Consider the following 23,502-nt stretch of genomic DNA (forward strand, 5'->3'; position numbering starts at 1 on the left):
TCTTTGACTTTTTACATTCTGAAGATTTGTGACCAACTCGGCCACAATTGAAGCATTTCCCAGAGAATTTCTTACTTACGCCTCCTCTGGGTCCCATCTTTAAAGTCTTGGGGTTCTTCCATTTCAATTTTTGACCATGCTTGACCATATTGACTTTCACAATAGCCTGAGAGAACATTTTTCTCTCTAAACTCTAGTTGTCTTCTTCAATGTGAAGTCTAACAATGAGTTCCTCCACATTCATCTTCTTTTGCTTATGCTTCAAGTAGTTCTTGAAGTCCTTTCAGCCTAGAGTTTGCCACTTGGAAAGTTTCACTCAGAACCATACCTTCTAAGTGGATCTCATGTAAGATCACATGCAGCTCCTGGATATGGTTGATCATCATCTTGGAGTCAATCATCTTATAGTACAGGAATCATCCCAAGATGAATTTCTTGGCCCCTGTATCCTCCATCTTGTACTTCTTATCCAAAGCCTTCATGTGTTGAGCATGTTACACCTCAATACTTTATTCTGTGGCTATCTCAACATAACTGAGTTTGTTTTAAGATTGTTGGACAATCTGCCAGAGATTTTGGGGAATTAGCTGACCCAACAATTTGTTCCAGGTCTGCTTAGATAATGAAGATGTAATTCTAGGTCATATTTCAAGAAGGATCCGCCATAGTTTTATACAAATACTACCGGGGGATAGAGTCAAAATTGAAGTAATTCGTTATGATTCAACTAGGGGGTGTATAATTTATAGACTTCAAAATACAGATTCAAACGATTAGATAATTTTTAAAGCATTCCTTTCATTTTCACGACGATCCAAATAAAAAAATGCAAGAGACTTATTTTCTTCTGAGGAATAGATTCAACATTAAGGTAAGGAATAATAAACATGAAAATACAGGCTTCCATTCATAAAATTTATAAAAAATGTCGACTGATCCGTCGGCACAGACGAATTATAGTGATTTGTTCTAATCCAAGACATAAACAAAGACAAGGATAACCTTTTCAAAAAAAAACTTTTTAAAATAAAGGAAGAACAAAAGGGGGAGGGATCAGTGCTGAGTGCTAACTAGTTCATCAAAGTTAGTCTACTTTCTAGGATATAACAGCGAATCGTGAGTTTCCACCGAGCATTAGTGGTCGTGGTTGTAAGATTGTAAATACGCTAGAGGGTGAGGGGGTGAATAACGTTCATCGAAAATCACAAGATAAGTTATGCAATGGAAAAGGGAAACAAAAAGATAACGCTAACAATGTCAAGTTTTACTTGGTTCAAAGCCTATGATGACTCCTACTCCAAGGCCCGCGATCATCGATCGTTTTCATTGAGAAATCACTATCAGTTCGTAAATAGATTATAAAGATTGAGTACAAGAACTGAAATTAGTTATTTCCGATAAACAGAAAGGAAATTGGAGTCACTCGTTCTTTGAACTTCGGAGTAGTCTTTCGGTGTGGTCGAATCCTTTTCGGAGCAGTACGCAAGAATGAAACTTGTAGTAGTTGTTATTTTGAAGCTGTTGGTCGAAGACCCTTATATAGGTCTATTTCAGTCTCTTGAATCCCTCTAGGCATCTGGACCATTGTTGACATGGTGATCTCTAGTCGAAACTTCATCCATGAAGTTTATCCACTTCCGGACACTTGAACCCCTTCTGAACACTTAGACTGTTGACGTGGTTTAGTTAGTCGTCACACTCCAACTCAACTTCGGGATAAAATTTACGATCTAGGCACCTAGACCATCTCTAGGCACTCAAACTGTCCGGGTGCTTACGACACCCGCCCGAGCGACACTGGTCCAAGCACCCGGACCAGCTCTGAGCACTCGGACCAACTCCGAGCGCCCAGACCACTTTTTGTCTCTTTTCTTCCTTCCAACAAAAAGTTAGTCCAGACAACAGGAAAATATATTTATCCTATAAAACAGAGTTAGCACAACATTAATAAGATGGGACTAGTAATCAGATCCTGCATTCGCGAGAGCAGGATCTAGTCAAGGTCGAAATGGGTCCTCACTAGATCTCTCCTTCAGTTACTTACTTCCACTTACCAAATGTGGTTGCTTGACTTACCTTTGACCCACCAGATTGAGAAAAGATCTCCTGGTCCATAAAAAAGTGGGTTCACTGTCCCCACTAGGTTATAATTTGAGTCGGAGTGAGTGGTCAGAGGTCACCTGGAGGCCGCCGGAAGTGGGCAAGTGTCCAGGTTGTCGGGCGCCCTTCATGGGTTTATCGTCCCCACTAGGTTATAATTTGGGTCAGAGCGGGCGGGCGGAGGTCGTCGGAAGTGGGCAAGTGTTCAGGTTGTCGGGCTTTGAGCAAGGGGCGGCCTCCGACGACCCTCTCCAACCCAAATTATAATATGGTGGGGATGGTGAACCCATAAAGGGATCACAACCAATTACAACGGGATTGCAATTTACGATCCGGCCTCAATTGGGAGTGGACCATCCCCCGGTCCACTATTTTGTGGACCTGGTCTCCACCAAGTTTTCCTACCAATTGTCAAGTCCCGCAGACCCAACCGAATTTCCCGCTAAATATCGGGTTCAGGGGCGGATCCAGTTGGGGGGGCATCGGCGGTGGAACCCCTAGTATTATGAGGTTCCACCGATGGAGATGAAAAATACCGTCCTTTGTTTATCGTGATCGCCCCTCCATTCTTGAATTCCTGGATCCGCCACTATTCAGGGGGGCCTAGCTGGATTTTAGACTAGTGTCAGGTCCTTCATACCAGCCAATTTATCAAAATCTGAGTTAAATCATTAGTACAAATTGCATCAATAGCGACAAACTGAATGATTTTATGATGCTACACGAGCCAACATAGTTTAGGACAAAGCTAGACCCTAGATTTCTTCCCCCATGACATAGCACAGACGGTGGGCGCATGACATCTCTGGCATAATAGTCATGCGTCGATTCTTAGGAACTAACGACCTGAGATTTACCCCACCATACGTTTGACATCTGTGTACCTGTATATATCTCTCTCAATATCTGTGAGGCAAACACTAGAGGAGTCGTTAATATAGTATATCTATAATTTTTTTTTTTAATATGGGACTAAAGTCTCATACACCTCTTTCCTCCCTTTCAATTTTATTTTCCATTCATATTAAAATAATAAAGCTAGATCGTCATTAAACCATAATTACTAATTATGATTCATTAAAAGCAACATAACAAAATAAGTAAAGAATTTATAGACAATCAGATATTAGATACAATTTGCAATTTATTGACGAGTTAATCCGGCTCATTATTTGACCCAGCCCCTTATTTGCATGTCGAGTTAATCCGGCCCATTATTTGACCCGGCCGTAGAATAATAATTGCCATTTGATACGGCCCATTATTTGCACATTGACGAGTAAACCAGCCCATTAATTCACATTGAGGAGTTACTCTGGGCCGGGCCGGACCGGCCAGTCCATATTGAGACTTAGGGCAAACCGTGCAAAGCGTGAATCGGCCGGGGAATCGCACGTGTATATAAATTAACGAACACCAGCCGCGGTTCTTCTTCGAGGAATTAGGGTTTGGCCAGGTCCTCTGTCGCTGTCGATCTCGCGCTTTCTCCCTGAGGTTTGATCTTTATATTCTACTGATTTCAGTTTTAGATCTCTTTTTTCTGATGATTTCTTTTTGTCTGATAGTTTTCTGGTGGCCTTTGTTCTCTATATTGTATAACTTTTAGTTCTTGATTTGCTTGCTCTTGTATCTGTAGAGTGCGTTTTTATAACTTGTTTAGCATGCGGATAAGGGAAGACGTTGCGAAAATGTCTTTGTTCCTACTGATCGGGATTGCGTAAATGTGATGTAAAAAAATGTTGTTTACTCTAGATTTTCGAAATCTTTTTCGACTTCTGTTTTGTTCTTTAGACAACAAAAATTTACATGGTTGCAATGATCTTATAATTCGTTTGACATACAAGTATTCTTGTGTCGTTGCCTGAGCATTGCCTGTGCATTTCAGTTGAATTAGGAAGTCACTGGGTATTTTTTATTGTTAAATTCAAAAAAAATTAGAAGCTTTTTTACTGTTTGACTTACAATTGCATGATCTCAACGTTGTATTGAATTGGATTCAATGCCAAGTTCTGTGGTTTTTACTCCTGCTTTTTAGATGTATGAGTAGTGAGCAAGGGTTGATCCTTTAGTTGGCTATTACCAGTTTAGGACGGTATTGTGGCTTCTCTGGTGAAGGGAGTGCATACTCTCAACCATGCTGATAGCATATTGATATCCTTGCTGACCATCTTTCACACAATCTCTTATTATTCGACCAGTGCTAAGCCCAGCTGATGGGTGAGCTGGGTCTAGGATGACAGTAGAAATAATTAAATATCACAAATATAATTGGGCCACATTATTGGAGGCGGAACCATGATAATCCAGTTGATACAGTCAGGTTCTGTTGCCTTTTTAGTGCATTGAAGCTCATGGCTTTGGTCCAACCATGAATAATGAATCAGATATTCATCTTTTTTTTTTTGCATGTGAAATGTGTTTAGATTTTGTGTCATATCTAGGCAAAATTGAGGGGAGTTTCAGATTACATTTGGAAGGTTTCAGCTTTTACATCCTTTATTTTTCAATGACTTCATGTTTAGTGATTAATCTATTTGTTAAGTAACCACAACAGATTAATATCTGCCTAACCAAAATCTCTATTGTCGTAGCATGAACAACCCTTTTCTTTCCGTACTCATTGGATTGTGGTTATAGTTTCATTTTCTCATCTGCTAACAGGATCAGTTCAGGTTTTTGCACACTTGGTAAGGATGGTGAGAGTTAGTGTCCTTAATGATGCTCTTAAGAGCATGTACAATGCTGAGAAGCGTGGAAAGAGGCAGGTCATGATAAGACCTTCCTCTAAAGTGATTATAAAGTTTCTCCTTGTCATGCAGAAGCATGGTTAGTGCTTTCCGAAATACTTTAGTTCTGATGCCACTAGCATTTCATTCCCATAATTCTTAATTTTCTGTTTCAACAGGCTACATTGGTGAGTTTGAGTACGTTGATGACCACCGTGCTGGTAAAATTGTTGTTGAATTGAATGGCAGGTTGAACAAATGTGGTGTTATTAGTCCTCGCTTTGATGTGGGTGTTAAAGAGATTGAGTCTTGGACTGCTAGACTGCTTCCATCACGGCAGGTAATTTTAGTTTGCTTTTGATCTTCTACATCAATGTTCTCAGAACATAGAACCAGAACATAGAATGATAGTAACGTTACTATTTTGATGGTTTAATTTGTTATACTTGTCAACTGATTTGCATTGATTATGTTTCTGCAAGTGCTAAATGTTTAAAAAATTAAAATATTTGGTAAAAAAATTGCTACCACAAAGCTGATACTAGATCGTTAGTGATTGGCCTAACAACTATTCCAAAACACTGGTACATTGGTCCACCTTAGTGATTTATTAAAACCTAGTAGCTAAGGCTGTAAACTTAACTAAATGTTCGTGAGCGACCTTAGTAAGAGCTTATGTATGTTTCTCCATTATGCACATGCTCAATTAAATTAACATTACTCGAATGAGCTTGAACAACTCATTAAACTAAATGAACAAGAGCTAAAACACATGTGTTCAGCTCATTAATGTTCGCTCGTTAATGTTTGTTAAATAGAGATTATGAGTGGTTCGTCAACAGTGTTTATAAACAATATCCACAAACCATGCTAATTAATGAGGCTCCTATACTTCAAATTAAGAGTTTAACAACATCTAAACTAATTGACCTTAAGTGAAGCTCGAACAAAGTCAATGTTACAGTCCACCCAATTTCAAGTTCAAGAGAGGTACTTATCCACCTTTTGCTCTCTCTTAACTCATGGTCTTTCTTTGAAAGGAAGATCATTCTAGATAACTCTTTAGACATTGGGTCAAGTTAATCTCAATTTTATATTTAGGAGGAGGGTGCCTAGAAATAGCTCTCTATCTTTCACTTGTAAACCATCCTCAAGAATATCCTTAATAATGTTAAGCTCTCTTTAAATAACCTTTTTCACAGCTTGGTTAATTTTTTTGACTCGTGGTCTTTCTTTGAAAGGAAGATCATTCTAGATAACTCTTTAGACATTGGGTCAAGTTAATCTCAATTTTATATTTGGGAGGAGGGTGCCTAGAAATAGCTCTCTGTCTTTCACTTGTAAACCATCCTCAAGAATATCCTTAATAATGTTAAGCTCTCTTTAAATAACCTTTTTCACAGCTTGGTTAATTTCTTTGAAAGGAAGATCATTCTAGATAACTCTTTAGACATTGGGTCAAGTAAATCTCAATTTTATATTTGGGAGGAGGGTGCCTAGAAATAGCTCTCTATCTTTCACTTGTAAACCATTCTCAAGAATATCCTTAATAATGTTAAGCTCTCTTTAAATAACCTTTTTCGCAGCTTGGTTAATTTAATGTCTAAATTACCTTACACATGAAAATTTTGAATTAATCTGTCAAAGAACTACGTAGCTTGAATCTAATTTTTATGATATACTTCATAGTCTTTGAGTTCCATTGATGCATGATGCTAAACTGTCATTTTTTTGAACTGAAATATGCAGTTTGGTTACATTGTGCTGACTACATCTGCCGGTATCATGGATCACGAAGAAGCAAGGAGAAAGAATGCTGGTGGCAAAGTGCTAGGGTTCTTCTACTAGTTCGGTTTTAGATTCTCTGTATTGGAAAAAAAAAAATGGATTTTGATTGATATATCTGTTGTGTTTTGCTCTTAAGATTTCTATTCGGTTGGATTATTTGGTGCCGCCTGCATTCATTCAAAATATCAATTAGAAATTTATTTTCTAGTAGTCACTACAGAAATTTTTAAGTAAACTTCCCATTAATTGTCATAGCTTTGCAGGCTTCCACCAGTGTAAGGCACTAGTTGTGAGGACTTTACATGAGCTGCCTGAGATACATGTATTTATGAATCCCTTTGTTCGTCTCCGCTTTGATCGAACACCGTAACTGTGACTGCATAGAGCTCTTTCAGCCTTTGTGCCCTCGCCTTGCTCGACTCCTGTTGTTTTTACTCTTGGGAGCAACCTTTGGTGGAGAAATCATTTCCTCCCTTAACAACATAGGAATTTTTTTAATCTATTTTAGGGGTGAATATTCGGTTAATTTGATATTAATTTTGTATAATTTTTTTTTATTATTTTAAATAAATTTAGTTAATTTGGTGTTAATTGAAATAATTAATTCGGTTAATTCAGTTTTAGTAAAATTTAGATTTGATTCGGTTAGTCAACATTAAATCGATTTTCGATTAATTTGGTTAATTTATGGATCGAATTAATCGAATGTTATATTTTACATGTTATATATATATATACACGTTATATATATATATAATATATAAATTTTATACTTTTTCTTATATTTTTAATTTTTATTTAATTTTATTTATATTATATAATTTATATTTTATATTTTATATTATATATAATATATGATTTTTATTTCATTTTTATATTAATTAGATGAATAATTTATAGATATAGAAATAAAATAAAGAATTCTTAGAAAACCTTTAAAGTTGTGGTATGGTAAGAATTTGTAGAAAAATTCTAAAGTTGTGCTATGATAATAAAATAGGGGAATTGTCGGAATTCAATTCAATTTCTTTCTATCTTAAGATTATCTTATATCTTAGATCCCTCAAATAATAATTTTTCAAAATATATGTTTTTAAATTTATATTTGAAAATATATATTTGTAAATTCATGTAAAGTAAGGATGGGAAATTAGTATATTTCATATACTTGTATTTGAACTTTTTGATGAAAATGATGGAAAAATTATCAATCTTATTATAAGATTATAAAATCATGATTTGATCTATATATTTGATAAAAAGAATAATCTTGTCCTTTCAGTTGATTATAAATAGAAAGTGTTTGATTGAAACATAAAACGTGACTTAATTGATTTTAGTCACGATGTGGAGAGTTCGAATCCTTCCTCACCCATAACCTTTCCAAAAGGGATAGTATCCTTTTTTACGTCCCCATGTCCCTCCCGTGTGACGTCCTGTGGGAACATGGGGACGTAAAAAGGAAAGAGCGGATGGTAAAATTGACACATTTCAAACTCTCTTTGATGTTTGTGTCCCGTTCGAGAGAAAGGATCACCGAATCCTAAATTGCAGTTGAAGAAGTACGCTTGAGATGCATAAATTTTGAATCGTTTCACATAAAATCTTTGTCTGACCATTTATAATCAGTGACCACTAGAATTGTAAAAAATTTAATATTAGTTTGAACACATATTTAATAGTTCGACTCCTTAACCGCCCTAGTCACTGCTTGATGCATTAAACAAGTGTTTGTGGAATTTCTTTGTCAGTTTCTGTAATCAAAATGCTGTGTTAGTGTATCAGAAACTGAAATATATTTACAGACTATCCCAAAATTGTCTTATGAACAGATCAACGCTGATTGATCATAAAATTCGCATTTGCGTTGTGTAAGGTCATAGGTGAGGTGCAGTTGCTAGACACGAACAAACACGGCGTTGATAACTTCTTTCAAGTTTTTGCATCCCAATATTTCCATCTCCAGATTCAACGCCATTATCGATTTCTCAGTTGTCTTGGCTACGATGCACCTCTTGAAACCCAGTTTAGCAACAGCTATTACTCTCTTGTCCATTCTTGGAACCTTCAGAAAAGTTGAATTGCAAACAAGGTCAAGGTTTTCAAAGAACATTTGAAAATAGTAGCAATGATAACCACAACTACAAAAGACAGATTCCCTATCATTGATATCAATCTCCATAAGAATGATCATGCTTACAACAGTAGACACAATAGGTGAAAATCAAAGCTCATTATTCTGAAATTACAGTAGCTAAGATTGTAAGTTGGAATTTCAGTCTTTGACTTTCGTACCGCATTGACGTTTCAATGCAGGTGATGGATTGGAAGTTGAAAGAAAAAAGAGGTGAAGTAGGAAGAAAACATTATTTGTGCTGACTCGGTAATTTACTGAAACATACGTTTCGACCATTTTGTACAACTCAATATGAGATTTCAAACCACGGTGTAATTATAGGAAAGAAGATAAATTCTCCATAGAACCAAAGTCTTCTAGATTATTTTAATTATATTACAATAATGGATTATTAGTTTTTAAAAATATATAAAAGAACTTGCAGCCATGGAAAACTATTTGGGCCGATATTACTTACAGAACGAAGTTCACCGCCCAGCCCAACCTCTCCAATGAAAGCAACATCGTTAGGGATAGGGAACTCCAAGAAACTGAATAAATGAAGTCCTTCAGTTGTCTTTCAACTAAATGTTAGAATAATCAAAGATTCCAGATGCTGTGTAAGAATTATTACAGTACAAAATATATGAAATAATGCTGGTGAATGAAACAAAAACATGATGTAGACAGTCAAAAGTTTCAGAAAAATGACTTGCACCGCAGTTGAGCTCATTCCAGGTATAGATAGAAGTTGATTAAAATGCAAGATTAGCTATTAACATATAGCAAAAGACATGAGGTCTTCAAATAATTGTTAAACTTGGTATAAATATGTCAGATACCAATGTGGCTTGCATCTTGCTTGGTCCATCTAACCCGCTAGTATGCATTTGGCCAATTTAGTTCCTCTTCACAACCCAACCTAACTTGTTTGATCGACTCGGGGTGAAGGAATTCAACGATGAGGTTTGATGAGGTTAGTGTTTGGGAGTGTGGTGCTCACAAGGCTAGAAAGTATTTAAGAGGCACGAGTGTGCATTATATTGCAAGAAGTTATAAGCGAGTAATATTTCGCAGAAGTCAGGAGTGCACGTATTTTGGTGACAGATTTACTTTTCACCCAATCTTGATGGCACCAAAATGTTGGATAGAAGGATCTCATCTATTCAATTTTATAACCAGTAACAACGATTAAAAGTTTCTAAAAATCTTATCTATAATTTACTCCCATTTTCCATCTAATTAAACAAACTCTATTCTGATCTTTGATGGGGTTACAAAGGATTAGAGGTATTACACATGCTAAATATCTTTTCTCAGACTCAGGAAGTTGAATGTACCAAAACAAACCTTCAACTCTCACCAATATTACTTGTGTAAAAAATAATTTCAAGCACCAACCAAAGAATTCTAAATCAACTATAGCTAAGCATTAGATTTCTAATGTGTTTAAACCAAAATTCACATTAGATGGATACTTGTATACCTGCTACAAATTGCAGCCGCAATTGCCAGGTCTCCTGCAGTCTCGTTCAACTGAAATCCACTAACAACATTCAGAAAGATGGCCTGTGGAAAGAATTGGAAATTGTTAGACTTTCCTTTCCTGTCAGCATATTATAGGCGTTGTGCATAATTCTCCTTTGAGGGAAAGGATACCAAAAGATAGATAATAGTTTGATTTCACACTGGTTTAATCAGAAACTTTCTGACTCTTGGCCTAGTAAAAGTTCACTTTCAGATTCAAAAGTCCTGAAAACAGTATTGCATCAAAAAAAAGTGATCCAGCAGATACTCAAGCAGATATAACATATTTCAAAAACAGCAGTTCACCAATTCATAGGAAAACAGACTAGTAGCCTATCATGACTTAGAAAGCCTTACATATAAGAAACAGAAAATCAGTATTTTTAAGACTAACGGCGAAAAAAAAAACTTACATTTTCTTGAAGCTTCAGGCCAACCTGCTTCATTAGAACCTTCAGAGAAAAAGGTTTTGTATGTCAGAGGCCAAATAAACTGTCTAATTTAGAAATCAGATGATAATTTAAGAACAAGAATTGAAATGCCCTGGAAAAGGCCATCTTTGCTGATTAGTGTTAACTGAACAAGTAATGCAAAGCATTCTATAGTACACAAGACCTATTAACAGGAGAGAAGCATCCAAAGACCTTGAATTGTTTACCCATGCATGCTCTAATCAGACAAATTTCCAGCTACATTAGAATCTCGTTAGAGCCTTATTTCTAGCCACAATTGTTATCAGGAAATTGTTCTGTGCAGCATAAACAAATCACACTGTCAAAACATGAAGTCACCTCACCGAAGAGCAAAAAATATTTGATACAGCATGACCAAATCATACCGACAAAACACAAACAACTCCGCTCACCAAAGAGGAAAAACATTATTAAAAGTGAAAGACAATCAATTACATGGGAACCTAACCCTTTTATGAAGATCAACGACCTAACTTTTCCACTCAAAAAATAACTTTTCTAAAAATCTAAACAACTTTAATCATTTAAAAAAACTATTAAAACTCAATAAAATTACAGAAATTGAAAGCTAAATTCTTGAGTGGCTTCTCCAATGTGTGAGAAACTGATTGATCTTCATCTTTGTTTTATTTTTGTTCCTTTTTGGGCATCCCTTTCAATGAGTCGTCAGAGACACAAATGTCTCTGATCTAGAGGTAGAAGTAATCTATGTAAATCCCATGTGACACACTAAACATATAAAGACATAGGCTTGAATATCTCCCAATAATTTATCACTCTTTGATTTGAATATTAAATGGATGTTTACATAAGCTGGCAAGTTTAACAAACAAGTCAATTTTTCTCACGGTAATAATAAATATCAGTGCCTTCATAGATCTCCAACCCCACCTAGTAGGATAATGCTGAGTTGTTGTAGTGCCTTCATAGATATGCTAATGAATGCATAGTTGTACTTTGTACCATTGTCTTTGATTCTATGGGCATGAGCATATTATGCAAAGGCGGAGGCTTGAATATATCTCCCAATAATTTAGCACTCTCTAATTTGAAAATTAAAATAATGTTTAAATAAGTTGACAAGTTAAATAAACAACATATTAAAGTAAATTTATCTCACAGTAATAAATGTTAATGCCTTCATATGACTCCTCATGGAAATTCTAAGGCTGATGAATGCATAGGTGTACCCTATGTCATCCTAGAGTCTCTAAGGCGCATAAGCATATTTTTTATAATATTTATTTCCCAACTCAATCTTTCTTCTAATATCCAAATGTGTCTCTCTTATACACAGAATTCTCAAATTAGTAGACAAAAAAATCAATACAATATCTTGGTGTAAACTGGTAAATGACATACTAGAATTATTATTAGTGATTTTACCAACTTATATTCCATCCTTCTTCTTTTGTTCTTTTAATTCAGTTGGTTCTTTTGAGTCCTTGTAGTGCGGCAATCGATTACTTGAATCATGCCTAACGTGTAGAATGTTTCTTCAATGCAATGGTTATTGAAGGGCTTTAAGAAGATTACATTAAGAATAGTAAGGAGGTGCTTTTAGCAGCTAAGCAAAAGGTTTGACAAGGGGCTCTCTAGAAGGTACGAGTGAAGGATCATCAGAGGAATCTTTAGAAGGTTCAAGTGAAGGATCATTAGAAAACTTTTTAGAAGGCTCGTGTAAAGAATCATTGGGGGACTCTTTAGGAGGCTATTGTTAGTAGACTCTTGACAAGACTTAGTGAAAGATCGTCAAGGGCTCTTTAGCTGAAGGATCGTTAAGGGTCTCCTAAGAAGACTCACAAAAAGGAATGTCAGGGGTCTTTGGGTGTTACCATTAGGAGTCTATAAGATTAGAAATATGCAAGTTATGTGGCGTCTAATGATATTTATTAAAATTATTAAATAAACAATGTTTGTCTATACCCACAATCCTAGAAACTTCTTTTATGGTTGATAGGAAACATTTTGTATATTAGATTCAAATTTCAAGTGTTAAACAAGCAAGAAAGCATCTTAAATTACACAAGTACAAGGTACTAGTGCTACTCACCGAAATTATCATATCAGCTCTGCTACATTGTATTCCATTGACATGTCTTCTTACTGAAGAATCAGAAACACACAATGCCTAGAAATAATTTTTTTAAAAATGAAATATTTTTTATGTCAGAGAAGGGAAGGAGAGGATAAATTTATAACTGAAACAATGCTAGAGAAAGACTAAAGAAACAACATTTTCAAGTGTGAAGAACAAATCAACATATTGTATTCTATTACTAACATGATCTGATGTCCTCGTACTTAGATTATTCCCACATCTACAATGCTAGTGATTCTGGCCTCTTACAAAGAAAACTACTGGCCACAAAGGTTACTGTATTATAATATTTAGAATACTCACAAACCACACAACACAGACGAGTTGGGAACAATTGTCAAATGTTGTTTTGTTGTACAAGACTCAAAACACTAAAATTTCAGCATTCTAGTGCTCATACCAATTTTTCAAACATAGATAACTTGCTAATAGTACAAGACCAGCCATCTCTCTCTCTCATGCACACAAGCACATACATGATTGCCAGTAGTAGACTAGTGTCGATACCAGTCAGACCAATTCTATTTTGCAATTCTGATTTTGTTGTGCATTACAACCACAATTCTCTTAACCCATGAAAACACAGACACAACGCTCAGTACAGCCAGCTACTAACCAGTACCAAGCATAAATATGCAAGGTCTAAAATTTTGATTTATGGTATTGGTTTCTGTAAAAACTGAAACAGACACCATTTCATGTCAAACCATTACGAAACAGGGCATGAATAGATTGTACCAACCTTGTTTTAATTAATAAACCACATTTAGGGTCTTGTAAATGGTGGTAGGCGGTGGCAGCACAGTTAGTGACCGCCTACCGCTTCAACCGTCTAGGCGATGCCTAAGCGGTTGAATTTTGTTTAATATTTTTTATACATAATATTATAAATAATTATTATTCTTTATAATGTTTACTTTTAATAAAATATATTAATTAAAATTTTAATCTAAATATTTTTAAATAAAAAAGTATTATATATATAATTAATGGGATAATTTTATTAGAATTTAACTAAGTCTATTTAAATTATCTCAATCATAACTAGAAGTTGATTAAAATTATTAACTTAAAGTTATTTAATTAAATCCTAACTTACAACTTACTTGCATGTCTTGTTTCGGCCGGACAACGAGCCTAACGTGTCTGGTCCCGTTGTCGGCTCGAGCGACGCCTCCAGGCTCAGGCATCATGTCTAGGCTTGCGCAACACATTTGGACACGTAGTCAAGCCCAAGCAACGCATCCGGGTCGCCGAGCTCGAGCGACGCTTTTCGCCTGGCTCGGACGACGAGTTTGGATTAGTCGTCGGGGTGCAGTTGATGCCCACCTCTCGCCTAGGCGGTCGCCTCGACTGCCATTTAGAATACTAAACTTAAATTTAGACCTAACGGGCTTTAATTAAGAAATAATTAGAACAGTGGATATTATGATTATGTGGAGCATAGACTCTATCTTGATTTGGTTTGGCTCAAACCAAAACCAAACTAAAGTTGAAGAGTTATTATGCAAGTACAAATAGCTTAATCAGGTTATATATTATAGGTATATGGTTTGCCTATTAATTAATGTTTTTTTCAATTAGTGATGCTAGAGTTCCTTAAGTGTGCTCTTGTCTGCATGATCATTGTTGTTCCACATTTCCTCCACTATCAATCTCAAAAGACCAAGTGAACTCGAACACTTGCCTCACAGAAATCCATTGTTGGTAACCAGATAAAATCTAAACAAGTAATTTTCTTCATCCTGACCTCATCTCAATTTTGGTGCCCTAGCAGAATAATGTTTCATTCATGACAACCGGCACAAACAAGATATGAAACCATGCAAATATGTATTTGATTCCTTGAATAGGTGTAACAAGAATATGTTGCAAAATACTTTTGTTGGGTATTAAAATACACCAACGCATAGGCACACTTGATATCCTTGTAAGATGGATGAGAATATCTTCCAGCTTGCAGCATCACATGATTGTTTTCCAACATCTTGAAAAAAATGGCAACTAGGATCCACTACCTAGATCCTAAAGGAAACTAGAATCCTAGATTGCATCTCTTACTATTGTTCAGAACTCACAGAAAATGAATGCTTGGGAAAGGGGGTAACAGAAACAACAGGCCTTATGCATTGAAGGAAATGTAAAAGAAAGCTACAAAAACAAACAACCACAAATGATACCAGCAAGCTGCGTACTCGTGTAATTTAATAGGAGTTGTAGATATATCCATATAGGAAACTGATGTAACAAGGTACAAGGTAGCACATGAATTTATGTAGGTATATGATATTAGATACATAAGCTTTATAGAAGACATAACCTTATGCTACTACTGGGTTGACACTAGGTGGCCATGAAAAACAGAATATAGGTTACCCAGGTATGAGCACTAAACTGCAGTCCATGCTTATCTCTAGCAAAAGATAATACTAATGTTGCTGAGAACACCAAGTACCACAATGATGCAAGAGAAAACCATAAGCAATTATCGGTTTCTTCAATAAAAGAAAATTGAATAACAAATTGAACATATAAGCAAAAATACCTGGATTTCAACCAGGAAAGTTCGTGAGCCATCAAGGATAACTGCTACTGCAAGACCAGCTAATACTTCAGAGTCAGAGAAGTGTTCGCTTAGGAATATTTCACTTGGATTTGAGACAGCTTGCAAACCAAACTCTGTCATTTCAAACACTCCAAGCTGACAAAAACCAAGAAGTTATTTGCATTGATTTTTTAACAATTACAACCACTCAGAAACATATTAAGATTCATCAAGTGCCAGGACTTTGTCTCATGTATACAAAAAGTTAAGACTGTTTTGGATAAAATGGCCAAGCCAATTTCTAGAAGTATACCTAGACATACCAACTAGTACAACATAACTTTTAGATAACATATAATGCACTGCAACAATAAAAGATGCATGAAATCTGTAATTTTAGTGTCTCAGTCATGATTTTCTAGTTACCAATATCCAACCCTTTCAGACCTTGATATCGCATGAATATATACAAGATCAGTTATCTAATCGTATGTCTATTAATAACCTTTTGAGCTACAAAATTTTGCATGCCAACAAATTAATATTAAAAAAACGCAATCAGATCGATAATCTTCCTATTTGGTCAAAACAAGGAAAATATTATATAACTTGGAACAGTAAGATATACCACATTTAGAAATAATTAAACAGCAAAAATGTACTTCAATTTAGCTCTCTTATCCATATTCTATCTCGTTATTGAGTACTCAATATGCATGCTTTTGTATTTACAATGTCTGCCTATCTCCTCTTCACTTTTCAAGGTTGATGTGTCATGTTCAAATCCTGTTAAGCACTAACAACTGTTAACTTGCCAATAGCACTTGAACTGCTGGCTCCCGAGAATAGTAAATGATGACTCGAATTCAAGTTTTAGCAAAAAAGGTCTCCAATAGTGATGTTATCGAGCCATAAATAATCAAGTACTGACGACTATGCTTACTATAAAAGCTGACAGAAGATAGGCCACTCCTGGATGCTGTTATACAACAGATAAGAGGGAGAGAAATACAAGAAGCTTAAAAATTCACTCCAATACTGCTACCCAAAATACCCATATGATATTTAGTGAAGTTTATTGCAGAACAGCCACACTCAAATTAAGCTCTAGCTTATGGAAACTCTACAACTGATTGAAGATACAGTTCTATAGGTAGTCATGTGAGTAGTTTATATACTAAATCCACCGAATTCTTTTGAAATCTGGTGTTCGGCCACACTTAGAAATAATTAAACAGCAAAAATGTACTTCAATTTAGCTCTCTTATCCATATTCTATCTCATTATTGAGTACTCAATATGCATGCTTTTGTATTTACAATGTCTGCCTATCTCCTCTTCACTTTTCAAGGTTGATGTGTCATGTTCAAATCCTGTTAAGCACTAACAACTGTTAACTTGCCAATAGCACTTGAACTGCTGGCTCCCGAGAATAGTAAATGATGACTCGAATTCAAGTTTTAGCAAAAAAGGTCTCCAATAGTGATGTTATCGAGCCATAAATAATCAAGTACTGACGACTATGCTTACTATAAAAGCTGACAGAAGATAGGCCACTCCTGGATGCTGTTATACAACAGATAAGAGGGAGAGAAATACAAGAAGCTTAAAAATTCACTCCAATACTGCTACCCAAAATACCCATATGATATTTAGTGAAGTTTATTGCAGAACAGCCACACTCAAATTAAGCTCTAGCTTATGGAAACTCTACAACTGATTGAAGATACGGTTCTATAGGTAGTCATGTGAGTAGTTTATATACTAAATCCACCGAATTCTTTTGAAATCTGGTGTTCGGCACTAGTTCTAGGTCAATGTCTTGTTCAGCCATTTATAAATGCAAATGCATTGAAGATATTACTTATAATATAGGTGGTCAAATACAGATTACCAAATTAATCAAAACACACGAGTCACATTGATCTAATGCGTAGATCCTTTTCAAGCATTTGACAAGCAAATAACTTCATGAGGCAAACACAACCTTTTCAGCCTAAGAAACTTACTCAGAACTATGAGAAACAATGTGGTAAACACAAAATAAAGTAAAATGCCTCCGGTACCTCATCAGTTGAACCAAAGCGGTTCTTCACAGAGCGCAGTAGCCGATAAGATGAGTACCTCTCACCCTGTAACAACAGTCTTCAGGTAAGCATATTGGATATAGGACATATTCCATTGTAATTATGGGGTTACAAGAAAAATTACAAGGCATGGAAGGATGCATGTGTGGAGGCTTGGTTACCAAAGCATGAAGGATGCCTAACTCAATTATGAAGGAACCAATAGTGGCCACTGAGACCATGTTGTGTTAAAAGAAAAAATAGCCTAGGGTTCTCATTCCCCCTTGCTTGTATTATTCACATAACAATATTACATACAAATCCCAGACTATTATACTATTTACATAATGGTGTCTAACATTAATGATGTGAGACGACCTTTTTTTCTTCTTATTTTGATCATTAAAATATTTGCAAATGATATATAGTTATTCTGTAATACCCCGGTTCTGAGATTCTGGTTAAGTATGACTTAAAAGGTTATATGGTACTATCCATATCATCAAAGTGCACCTTCCTTTTCAGAAGCCCAAACTTAAGAACTCCAAAGTTAAGTGTGCTTGGCTTGGAGAAATCTTAGGATGGGTGACCTCCTGGTAAATTTCCCAGGTGCGTGCGAGTGAGGACAAAGCACGCTGAAAGGACCTTCGGTGGTCTATGGAGCTAGTCGTCAACCCGATGGGCAATTCTGGTGGCGTGCCCAGGCCGGGGCGTTACATATTCAGTATCGGGTGTTTAACTTTATTATACACTAAAAAAACACAGTATCTTAGTTTCAAAAAGATCCAATAAAATCAAACACGAGATAGTTGGGTGCTACAGAGACACAGTACATGATACAAACCTCCATATAGAAAACACCATCTACTATGTGCTCCAACATTCGGGGCCCAGCAATATCTCCTGATTTTGTCACATGCCCAGTCTGAAACAAACAAAGAATTCTAAGACTTCTGAATTATTGTTCAAACAAAGAATTCATAAGATTTTACCAAAATATGGATAGATCTTCCAAATCAAATGTGAAGACAAAAATAGAACTGTTCTGATGGGATTAGTGGCAGGTACAAATCACATGATTATTTATTGCCCACATGCTCTGGATAATTTATATAGAAGTACTTTGTAAGCTGAATTATCATACTACTGGTGGGTTGCTGCACCAATCCATGTGAAGTGAGCATCAAATTCAAATAGCAGTTTTAGAGAAGGTTAGCTTACAAAAAGAATGGGGATATTAGTCTGCTTAGCAAATCGGAGCAATGCAGATGTACACTCCTTAACCTGTAGAGAAAAGCAAAATTAGCTACATAGGGAAAAAAAAGTGGAGATGAAAACATATTCAACTATGTTTCACATCAACGAAAGATAGGGAAAGCAAAGTTTGCTAAAGAAAAGAGGTTATTCCACGTGACAAAAGAAGATACAAACCTTTGCAAACTTAGAGAAAGTATACATACTTCTAAAGTTATTTTCAGCTAGATGCACAATCAAAACAGAGCATAGGCAAATAAAAGCACATGTTAACAAGGCAACTCTATTGTAAAGCTCCCACTGTAATAGATTTTCTCAAGTATTATATATATGCCATAACCAGTATTTTCTGACTTAAACTAGTGAGATGGGAAATTTCTTGTAGTTCTATGAGAACAAACCTGCATGATATTTCCAGCACTACCAGTAACTCCTTTCAGATAAACAGTTTGAATGGAATCAACAACAAGAGCACGTGGGAACAATGTTTGAATTTTGTCCAGGATGTCCTGCAGTTGAATTAATTTTCTGTTTATACAGTAGATTGTCAAACAACTACTAATTTATTGTAAAAACAAGTTAATATGATCCTCTTTCCATGGCATGAATTTTACAAACAAAGATATAGCATTTCAAGAACTATGGTATGGCAATCAGGTTCATATCCACAATCTATGAGAGAATATAATCTAATTGATGGTCAAATTACATTAATAGTATGTTATATTAATGATCCAACAAAAAGATCAAATACAACTTGGCTTTAATACCAAATTATGAAACACCGTATACTGGATAATATCAAGGTTTTATCCACTTTACCAATATCCTATACTATTGACCACATGGTTTTGTCCGATGAAGGAAATTGGCTCCAAAGTGGAACTTCTCTAGAGGTGACCATTGTGAAAGTTGCCTCGTCAGGACTCCTATAGTTCATTATACGTCACACCCAAAAGCTAGTCATTTTTTCCAATATATTTGATTGCTTCCTGCCTCCAACATCCTATGATTCTCCCAAGAGGTTGCTCCTTGCCCAAGCACTTTTTCTGGACAATCACTCACCACCCTTGAAAGATTGGGTTGTTCTAGGTGACTTGATTACAATAGAGAATCAAAGAATTAAAAAAATATTTTAATTGAGAAGTGGAAGAAACAAAATGGAATTCTTTAGTCTAGAAAAATAAAACAAAAACAAGAGTCAATGATTGTTTACGAAGCACATTTTCCTTGATAAACTAAAAGAAGCTAAAATTGTGCATTCAATACCATGAAAAAATCAAACTATATTGCCTTTAAACATTATACCATGCCACCTCCATTAACACGTTGATGAGGAAATAATATGTAGGATTTTTATTAAATGGAACCCCTTTAAATTAAAAAAAAAAAAGGTAGATAGCAATGTGTAATGTTCCACAAGGACACCTAATTAACATAGTTTAGTAACAAATATAACATTGATTACATTTGGCAAACTAAAAAGTCAGCTTGAATTAGCACAAATAAACATATTTGATAAAATGTTCTACAGTCACTGTTACTTTAGGTAATAAAGGGCTCAGAAATAGTGAGCATCATATGAAAATGTTTGTCGCATTCAGGAAAGTTCATTCTTTTTTGGTCATCTTTGAATTTGGGTTTCATAATGTCTTTCTTGATTTATAATTATCAAATGCCAAGAACTCAATCATAACAGCAGCTATCTGGTCAACATAATTGAAATAGACTTCTTTGGTAGTAAGAAAACACCTCAATATCGGTACTTGAATACAAGAAAAGTTCCTTTGTTGTGATACTCATTCTGTCTGCCCTGTTTCCTATTTGTTCAATGCTCTGCAAAGAAAGAACATTGAGTCAAAAAACAAAAATCAAGTTCATAGGTAAGAATTTTATGATCAGCTTCAAAGCTTATGAAAAAATTATTAAAAAGAAAATGTTATATCAGTCAGCACAAATAATTGAAAAAAAAAACAGTAATTAACAAGAAAGCAGAGGTAAAAACAATAGGACAAGGATAAAGAATAAAAGCATCACAAGAATGAAGTGTGATAGTTTTCTCAATTCATGAATCCACCAATCAAATTTTTTTCAAAATCTCATAACATTTATCTTAAAAAACTTCCTACCTAAATATTCTTATTAAGAAAAAGAGCTCCCTGTGAATGACGACGATTAAGATAGCATCTAATCATAAAATTCAAGGGTCATTACTGTCTTACAAATTTTGGGGCGTGATGTTGAGATTATAGTATCATCACTGACAGTCTCAAGCTGGGATAAAAAGGTGGACTGTTGCATTATACCATGATATCAACATAAACAATGGTGCACACTTAATGAACAAGTATTTTTAAGTTGTTAACTGTATTTGTTACAAGGTTAGATTGCCAAGATATGTGGCATAAGATGCATTCACAACCAGATTACTAATAGAAAACAATGCTCTCGGATGCTAGTTGCCATGGAGGTGACATTTGTCTAGTATCATTGTTAAAAACACGTGTTCGAAACCACTTATTTAATTGAGGAAATTTATTGGATTAAATTATAATTTAATTAAAATCTAGATTTATTTAATTAAGGAGATTTATTAGACTAATTACAACTTAATTAGATTTCAAATTTATTAATTAAAGATATTTATTGGGGTAATTGTAATTGTTCACTTGATTTAATTAAGAATTTATATACATAAATAGATTTAGTTAATTAAGTTAGCCTATAATTAGGAAATTTGGATTAGTTAATTATATTAAGAAAATAGAAAAATACAAATATATAAAAACTTATTATTTATATAATTTATGTGTATAAACTATCCATCTAATCAATTTGGAAATAAAATATAAATAATATATGTATTATATGTATTATATATATTATATATAATACAAATTATAGAGTATAAATTTAATGTAACGTGTATATAATAATTAAGAAACTATAATTTGTGAATTATAAATGGATAAAACTTAGTATATAGGAATTATAGGACTTAACATTTATAAAGGGATAAAACTTTATATGTATATACAAATTTATATGTCTATAAATTTTTATAGATTATTCATCTAATTAATATAGAAATAAAATATAAATAATATATTATATAATATAAAATGTATAATATAAATTATAAAGCATAAATAAAATTAAATAAGGAAAATATAAGATATGGAACGTGTAAAATTTATAAAAATAATATATTATATAATATAAAATGTATAATATAAATTATAAAGCATAAATAAAATTAAATAAGGAAGATATAAGATATAGAACGTATAAAAATATATAGTGCATATAAACTAATTAAGAAACTATAATATTAAAATTATATATATATATATATATATATATAATGTAAAATTTATATGACTAAGTAAAATATATATGGAATTATATAACCATGAATATAGGTTTCTATTTAGACTTAGTATTAAGTTTTATAAAAATAATATATAAGACTTAGTATTTATAAAATTGGTAGGAATTAGAAATTGAGACCAAGTCCTAAGTTCCCTCTTTTATTTAAACCCTCATCTAGAACTCCACCTTGTCTTCTTATTTCCACCGGCCCTAAACTCTCACCTCGCCCAACTCCACCGGTTCTAGAGCTCCAAGAGAACACAACTAAAGGAGGGGTTGGTAGCTAAGACTTAAAGGCATGTTCTTAACCATATTATTGTTTTATTTAGCTTCTATGTCTTGTGAAGTTTCGGATTTTATAGTTTGTTAGGTTTGGTTATGTTGTGGTCTAAATTAACCTCAATAGATGAACAAATTTGTAAGATACGACAAAATTAAATAATAAGGTTTAATAGACAAATAACCTTAACGGAATTTTTAGAAATTTTTAAGAATTTTCTAGGAATTTTTCGGAGCTCGTATGGCGTATGTTAAAGGGATCAATTATTGGGCTAAGGGAAAGCCTGTTTAAGCTACCCTATTTGAACGAGGAAATGTTTAATTTCTTTTCTTTTTCTTTCTTTCCTTCCCCGTGCCCTAACCTCACCTCTTTTCCCCGACACTTACGTTGTTCCCTTCTCGCCGTTTCTTCCCCCAGCCCTTCGTCTTCCCCAAACCGACAACGCCGCCGCGACGCTCCTTCTTCCCTGCGTACAAAACCAGTGGCCAAGGAGAAGCCAAGCACTCTGTTTCCGATTCGTCTCATCTTCCCCGACTCCTTCTCTCGATCCCCATCGCGCCGATCGCCACGAGATCACCGCCGGCAGCGATTTTCCCCTCCGCGTGCCTCACCAACGCCAAGCTCTCTTGGCTACCAGGCGGCCCGATCCTCTTCTTCCTTCCTCTCGCCTCTGCCCCGATTCCCTTTTCCTCTCTTCCTCTAGTGCCGACCGCATTTCCTCTGCCCTAGTGCTGGCAGCCCGATGCCCTAGTGCCATCATCGGAGTAGAACCATGGCCATCAGCTCCAGATCTTGGCTGTCGCCGGGTGTTCAAGAGTCGATAACAACGACTGCACTCCCTCTTGCATATCCGATCTCTTCTTCAGTTTGTTACTAGAGCACTTTGTTGCCCTAAGGCGATCTCAGAGGTAAGCGATTTAAAAATCTGGTATTAGATTTAGGTAGTTGATACATTCGTAGGGTTGATGTTTGGATTGATTGTTGGAAGGCAGTGACCTAGTTTGGTTCCGGCTACCACAGCGTCAGTAGCTTGTTGCCGACTCTGCCCGATCCATGGCACTTGCTAGCTACTGAAGAAGAAGGGGTAAGGGTACTAGCATTGAGGAATTAATAGCTTGTTTGAATGCTTAGTTTGTTGATGTAACTGTAGTAGT

General features: G+C 35.1%; 2 protein-coding genes across 8 annotated transcripts in view; one reads left to right on the forward strand and one right to left on the reverse strand.

Moving 5' to 3' along the window:
* Positions 1 to 3,482: 3,482 nt before the first annotated feature.
* LOC122021922 (40S ribosomal protein S15a-1-like) lies at positions 3,483 to 6,828 on the forward strand. Of its 2 annotated transcripts, none has more exons than XM_042580100.1 (4): positions 3,483 to 3,594; positions 4,762 to 4,926; positions 5,006 to 5,166; positions 6,576 to 6,828. In XM_042580100.1, exons 2-4 carry the CDS (start codon positions 4,794 to 4,796, stop codon positions 6,672 to 6,674), a joined length of 393 nt encoding a protein of 130 aa, XP_042436034.1. In that variant the 5' UTR covers positions 3,483 to 3,594; positions 4,762 to 4,793; the 3' UTR covers positions 6,675 to 6,828. The 2 variants fall into 2 exon arrangements, with proteins under 2 accessions (XP_042436034.1, XP_042436035.1); XM_042580101.1 differs by having other exon boundaries at positions 3,484 to 3,594; positions 4,773 to 4,926.
* Positions 6,829 to 8,329: 1,501 nt separating this feature from the next.
* The window catches only part of LOC122019964 (DNA repair protein RadA-like), a 33,729-nt gene continuing 18,556 nt past the window's right edge, over positions 8,330 to 23,502 (reverse strand). The window contains exons 5-15 of one of the 6 annotated variants that reach the window (XM_042577627.1): positions 20,449 to 20,532; positions 19,098 to 19,205; positions 18,664 to 18,726; positions 18,287 to 18,367; positions 17,443 to 17,508; positions 15,377 to 15,532; positions 12,784 to 12,861; positions 10,671 to 10,709; positions 10,217 to 10,299; positions 9,209 to 9,281; positions 8,330 to 8,679 (exon numbers count right to left, since the gene is read on the reverse strand). In XM_042577627.1, coding sequence (XP_042433561.1) covers positions 8,512 to 8,679; positions 9,209 to 9,281; positions 10,217 to 10,299; positions 10,671 to 10,709; positions 12,784 to 12,861; positions 15,377 to 15,532; positions 17,443 to 17,508; positions 18,287 to 18,367; positions 18,664 to 18,726; positions 19,098 to 19,205; positions 20,449 to 20,532 — 999 coding nt within the window. In that variant the 3' untranslated portion in view covers positions 8,330 to 8,511. The other 5 variants (XR_006122071.1, XM_042577628.1, XM_042577629.1 and 2 more) reach the window with 5 other exon arrangements.

Source organism: Zingiber officinale, chromosome 9A, assembly GCF_018446385.1.
Source record: "Zingiber officinale cultivar Zhangliang chromosome 9A, Zo_v1.1, whole genome shotgun sequence".
Classification (NCBI taxonomy): domain Eukaryota; kingdom Viridiplantae; phylum Streptophyta; class Magnoliopsida; order Zingiberales; family Zingiberaceae; genus Zingiber; species Zingiber officinale.

What these genes read in the sequence shown, in the direction of transcription:
- LOC122021922 (XM_042580100.1), top strand. Translation starts at nt 4,794, where the DNA reads ATGGTGAGAGTTAGTGTCCTTAATGATGCTCTTAAGAGCATGTACAAT. An exon ending in CCTTGTCATGCAGAAGCATG is followed by an intron (nt 4,927 to 5,005) that starts GTTAGTGCTTTC and finishes CTGTTTCAACAG; the next exon opens with GCTACATTGGTGAGTTTGAG. An exon ending in GACTGCTTCCATCACGGCAG is followed by an intron (nt 5,167 to 6,575) that starts GTAATTTTAGTT and finishes TGAAATATGCAG; the next exon opens with TTTGGTTACATTGTGCTGAC.